General features: G+C 49.6%; 1 protein-coding gene across 1 annotated transcript; it reads right to left on the reverse strand.

Annotated features, from left to right (window-relative positions):
- Positions 1-504: 504 nt before the first annotated feature.
- On the reverse strand, positions 505-4,894 carry LOC107301683 (GTPase-activating protein and VPS9 domain-containing protein 1-like; the record flags this gene model as incomplete). Its single annotated transcript, XM_015830872.1, has 9 exons — positions 505-614; positions 906-1,020; positions 1,124-1,246; positions 2,076-2,156; positions 2,789-2,876; positions 3,205-3,566; positions 3,648-3,752; positions 4,168-4,287; positions 4,760-4,894. Coding segments are annotated over 9 exons (1,239 nt in total), but the record flags the coding sequence as incomplete, so codon positions are not given.
- Between the last annotated feature and the right edge of the window lie 51 nt (positions 4,895-4,945).

Here is a 4,945-nt window from a genome sequence, read left to right on the forward strand (position 1 = left end):
AAAGAAAGAAGAAATTAGGAGGAAAGAGGAGGAGGAGGAGGAGGAAAGAAGAAGAAGAGAGAAAAGAGAAGAGGAGAAAAGAAGAAAAGAGGGAAGGGAAGGGATGGAAAGGAGAAAGGTGAGGGAAGGGAAGGATTGGGAAGGGATAAAGAAGGGAAGGGAGGAGAGAATGAAGAAGGAAAGGGAAGGGAAGGGAAGGAAACGAAAGGAAAGGAAAAGAAAGGGGAAGGAAAGGAAGGGGAAGGAAAGGGAAGGGAAGGAAAGGAGAGAAAAGAGAAGGGAAGGAAAAGAAAGGAAAGGAAAGGAAAAGAAAAGAAAGGGAAGGAAAGGAAAGGGGAAGGATGAATTGGGGAAAGATGAAGCATCCAACAGACGTGGGCCATCTTTGGGAGAGCACCCAAACCGCACAGGGCGAGGGAGGGGTGGGCAGATGTGAGCCTTTGCAGGCCTCCCTCTCAACCTGGAGGGGAAGGGAGGGAGGCCAGGACCTTCAAAAGGCTTTACCTTCGGGGTCCGTGTGATCGGGAAGGCCGTTCCGCGTGGAATGGGACAACATGGGGAAAGCTACGGAGTCAGCGGAGCAGAGTGCCAGGCGCAGCTTCTTCTTCGCGTCCCTGCCAAGAACAAAAGATTGACGTGAATGGAGGGGAGGCTAACAATTTTTAACAATTAATCTGAATAGAACAATTAAGAATGACTTGTCTCCAGCAGTTGTGGGTGTTCCAACACTAGCGGTTTTTAAGAAGAAATTGGACAACTATTTGACCAAGATGGTATAGGATTTCCTTCCAACTCTGTTATTCTTGCTTCTTCCTTCCCCTCCACCCATTCCTTCCTTCCTTCCTTCCTTCCTTCCTTCCTTCCTTCCTTCCTTCCTTCCTTCCTTCCTTCCCCCATCGAAGCACCTGTAGGAGAAAGTGGAGTCTTGAGGCTGAGCTGCTTGGCTGGCCGAATCGGGGAGATCGTCAGCCGACATGTTTTGCAAGGCGTCGTGGATGCTCTCGCTGTCTCCGATGGCTTCTGAAAAAAAGGTATTTGACACGGCAGGCAACGGTGAGCGGCTGCCAGCCGTATATTTCCCCACCCGCCTGTTGAAGAAATGGCGAAGGGTGAGGAAACTCACCAGCGCTGTCGTAATTTACAACGGCCCCCTCGCTAGGGCTGGCGCGCTTGATGGCGTTCCGGTACTTGTCGAGAATATCTTCAGCCGCCTGGGCTTGGGTGCTCAGCCGAGGACCGGGGTCGTCTGAAACATCAAGCAAAACAACAAAGGTCAGACGTTTGGAATCCTGGATTGAATTTCTTTCCTGCTCTCTTTGGGTCTCAAATTAATAACCAGGTTAACCCAGCTTGGGGAAAGGAGGTGAGGGTTAAAGATCTAAACCTGACACTGAAATTATATTCCAAAAAAGATGGAAGATATCGGAGAAGGGGAGCCAGAGAGGGTGGAGTCAAGAGAGGACTCAGCCTAGAATCGTTACGTTCCCACAAACGATCTAAATCCTTAACCCCTCTTTGAATTCCGTTAACATTTATCTAGCCCCAATTTAATGCTGACCATTAGTTGACTAGATCTTTGCTATATAACCATGAGCAGTAAATCAGCTTAACTGGAACTGAACGGGACGGTCCTGATTCTTAATCTCGTCAACTCTCCGCACTAAACTGCAGTAGATAAAAGTTAACAGAATTCAAGACTTAGGCCATTGGTGGGAATTTAATGATTCCAGGCTGATTCCTCTCTTGACTCCACCCCCTCTCTTCCTGTCCTTCTCCTATAGAAGGTGACCTTTTTATAATGGATCTTGGTTCTGCTGATCCTGAGAATCAGTTAAGAGGATATGTAATACACAGGTGGGAGAAAGGAGTGCTTTAGGGTGGATTCAAGATATGTGTTTTTGCTGATCTCGGAAACGTCCTTATGCTGCAGAAATCAGGATAATACTACATGACCCACCCCTTTTACGACGATTCCAACTTACCACCACAATGGGTAGGCTCGTAATTCGAGGAGTAGGTGTAAACTGATAGTAGGTTAGCAAGAACGGGCTAAAAGAACAGAAACACCTACAAACCTTGAAGGGAAGAAAATCGATCCGGGATGAAGTCGTCCTTCTCTTTGTCTTGTTTTTCTTTTTTTCTAAACGGAATTGGAGCTGGGAAGTAAGCAAGGATAAAAGAAGTCACACTGAGCCATATTTTAATTCACTTTCTACACGACGAAAGGAAGAAGGAAAAACCGTCGTCCTAAAAACTCGATTTCATCTTTTATATTAAGCGTCTGATTCTTCTTCGGAAAAAACATTTGGGGAGAAGACTTCTAAGCTAAGAGGTCTGGGCACACCATCATTCTTCCTGCTTTACGGTATTGTTTTTTTTTGGAGGATTTTTCCCCACACCATCCAAAATGCTCCTATTTTACGTCCTCCAAAGTTTCAGTCAAGTGTCCTGTCCTGTGATGAATTCTCGCAGGTCTTCGAGATCCCTGGAAACTATTTTTAAATGGGAAGTTGGTTACTCCCCACAACCAGGAAGGCAATTTTGAATCTGCGTTATAATGAGGAACGAACGTCCCCATTTATGGAAAATAAAACTGTGACACGATGGTCTAATTTTCACTGCTTTTACCGCTGGATGAACTTGGCTTTTGTCACCGAAACTCTGGAGTCGCTTCTGTTTGCTAGTACAGCTCCAATTCTTAATCCAGCAAGTGGATGGTTCTCTTTTTTTTTTTTTTTTTTTAAAGGAAGGTAAAGGAACTATTACAAAAAAAAAGTAAATGCTTTACCTTTGGGCATGGCTGACACGAAACGTTTCCTCCACCAGGGTCTGTTTCGGTCGGACTTCTCATCATCGCTGTCTTTTCGGTCTTCAATCTATGGGAGAAATGAGGCTGAGTTGGATTCCGATATGTAGGAAAATCTACTTTTCTCTGACTGATCGTGCAAACAGAAGTAGGGGCTAAATAGCACAATGCCAAGAGATTCGGACATACTTGCATACTGTTTAGAAAGCTGGCAAGCAAGCAAGGAGAGAGGGAGAGAAAGAAGGAAGGAAGGAAGGAAGGAAGGAAGGAAAAGTGAAAGGAAGGAAAGAGAAAGCGGGAGGATGGAAGGAAGGAAGGAAGGAAGGAAGGAAGGAGGGAGGGAGGGAAGGAAGGAAGGAAGGAAGGAAGGAAGGAAGGAGGAACGGACAGATCCCTACCTCTCCCCTGCAGGAATCTTTGCTCGGAGATGAAGAGGAAGACTGCAGTCCGGGAACCATCGGCACCCCTCCGGCGTTGCTCCCGGGCCCCAAAAGATCCCGCTCCTCGGTCCCCGCTCGCCTGTTCCAGCCGGGATCGCTCATGGGCCTCCGGGCGGACGAGACGATGTCGGAACTCCGGCTCCGCACGAGCCTTTCGGGGTAGGAGTAGCGCTGCTTGAAGGCCTCCGAGTCGAAGAGCATGGCCGTGTGGGAGGCGAAGCTGGGCAGCCTGGCGTCGCTGCCGCCCAGGGTCCCTTCCAAGATCGGGGGATCCGGTGGCGGGTGAGACGGCCGGGCGTAGTGGACTTTGGGCCTGACCACTGCGGGGGAAAAGGCCGTGGGTGCAGGAAGGTGGCCAGGGGCCTTGGGGAAGAGGGAGGGGAGGCGAAGGAGCAGCGCACGAGGGCTTCCCGCGTGGGAGAGGTTACCTTCGTGAGAAACCAAGGGGTCAAACATGGCGAGAAGGGAATCCGCCTGGCAAGGAGGCGAGGTCAAGTGGCTGGCACCTGAAATGCGAAGAGCGGAACAAATTGGAAAACAACCAGCAAAATTCTTCCCGGGCTGAGCGCCGGCCAGTCTCCCAAGGCATGGGGCCCACTTTAACAGAACAACAGAGGGACCCTGGAGGTCTTCCAGTCCAACCCCATGCTCAGGCAGGAGACCCTATCTCACGGATGTCCAGTCTCTTCTTAAAAACACCTCCAATAATGGAGCACCCACAACTTCTGGAGGCAAGGAGTTCCACTGGTTTATTTGTTCTAACTGTCTGGAAATTTCTCCTTAGTTCTAGGTTGCTTCTCTCCTGGATTAGTTTCCATTTGTTTGAAATGGTGTAGGGTCTCCTGCCTGAGCAGGGGGTTGGACTAGAAGACCTCCAAGGTCCCTTCCAACTCTGGGGTTACTCTTCTTTTTTTTTCTTACCGTGCACCGTTTCGTCCATGTCCGGGCTGGTGACTGAATCTTTCCCACCAAAGTCGGAGCTGCATTCAGATCGCAGGTCCTCTATCTTGTTCGGGATGTCTTCGGACGTTGCGCTGATACCTTTAAACGGACGACACGGAGCTCTCGTGAGCTTGAAGCTCCCGAAGTGCAAAACTAAAGTGGCAGAATGGCAGCCCACCCCCATCGACAGATCTTCCGGAGGACGTGATGTAAACTCCCAGAATTCCCCTGGACCGGCCTGATCCTGGCTGAGAACTGTAAGAGTGGATGGACACCCTCTAGGCCTGCGGACTTCAATCCCCACAATTCCCAGGCACGTAGCCAAGGCATAAAATTCCAGCCTCTTAACGTATCCTGCTTAGAATTCTGGGAATTGAAGTCTCCCAGAGGGGGGGAGAAAAGGCTAGCCTACTCAGCCGAAGGTACCGGATCCGGTTCCAGATACACCCAGGTCATATTTCTGCTTTGCTGCTTCCTCTAAAAGAGTGAAGCATGCTGGGCTTCGTGAGTAATTGGATCCCCGCTAAGGGATCTTCCATTCTTCCGGGGAAGGGGGAGGGGGGGTTCTCACCTGAGACAACACTGAGGCCAGGTGTGCTGGGCCGGGAACTAACTTCTCTGACGTCGGTGTCATCGGAGGCGCTTCCCACACCGGAGCAGCTTTCCAATTCTTGCAGTCTCTCTTCCTGCTTCAGGTCTGGAGCTTCTAAAGAGGAGAGAAAGAATCAGATTCACGGATACATGCAGTCCTCAAGGT

Source organism: Protobothrops mucrosquamatus, unplaced genomic scaffold, assembly GCF_001527695.2.
Source record: "Protobothrops mucrosquamatus isolate PMUCROS unplaced genomic scaffold, P.Mucros_1.0 scaffold15593, whole genome shotgun sequence".
Classification (NCBI taxonomy): Eukaryota; Metazoa; Chordata; class Lepidosauria; order Squamata; family Viperidae; genus Protobothrops; species Protobothrops mucrosquamatus.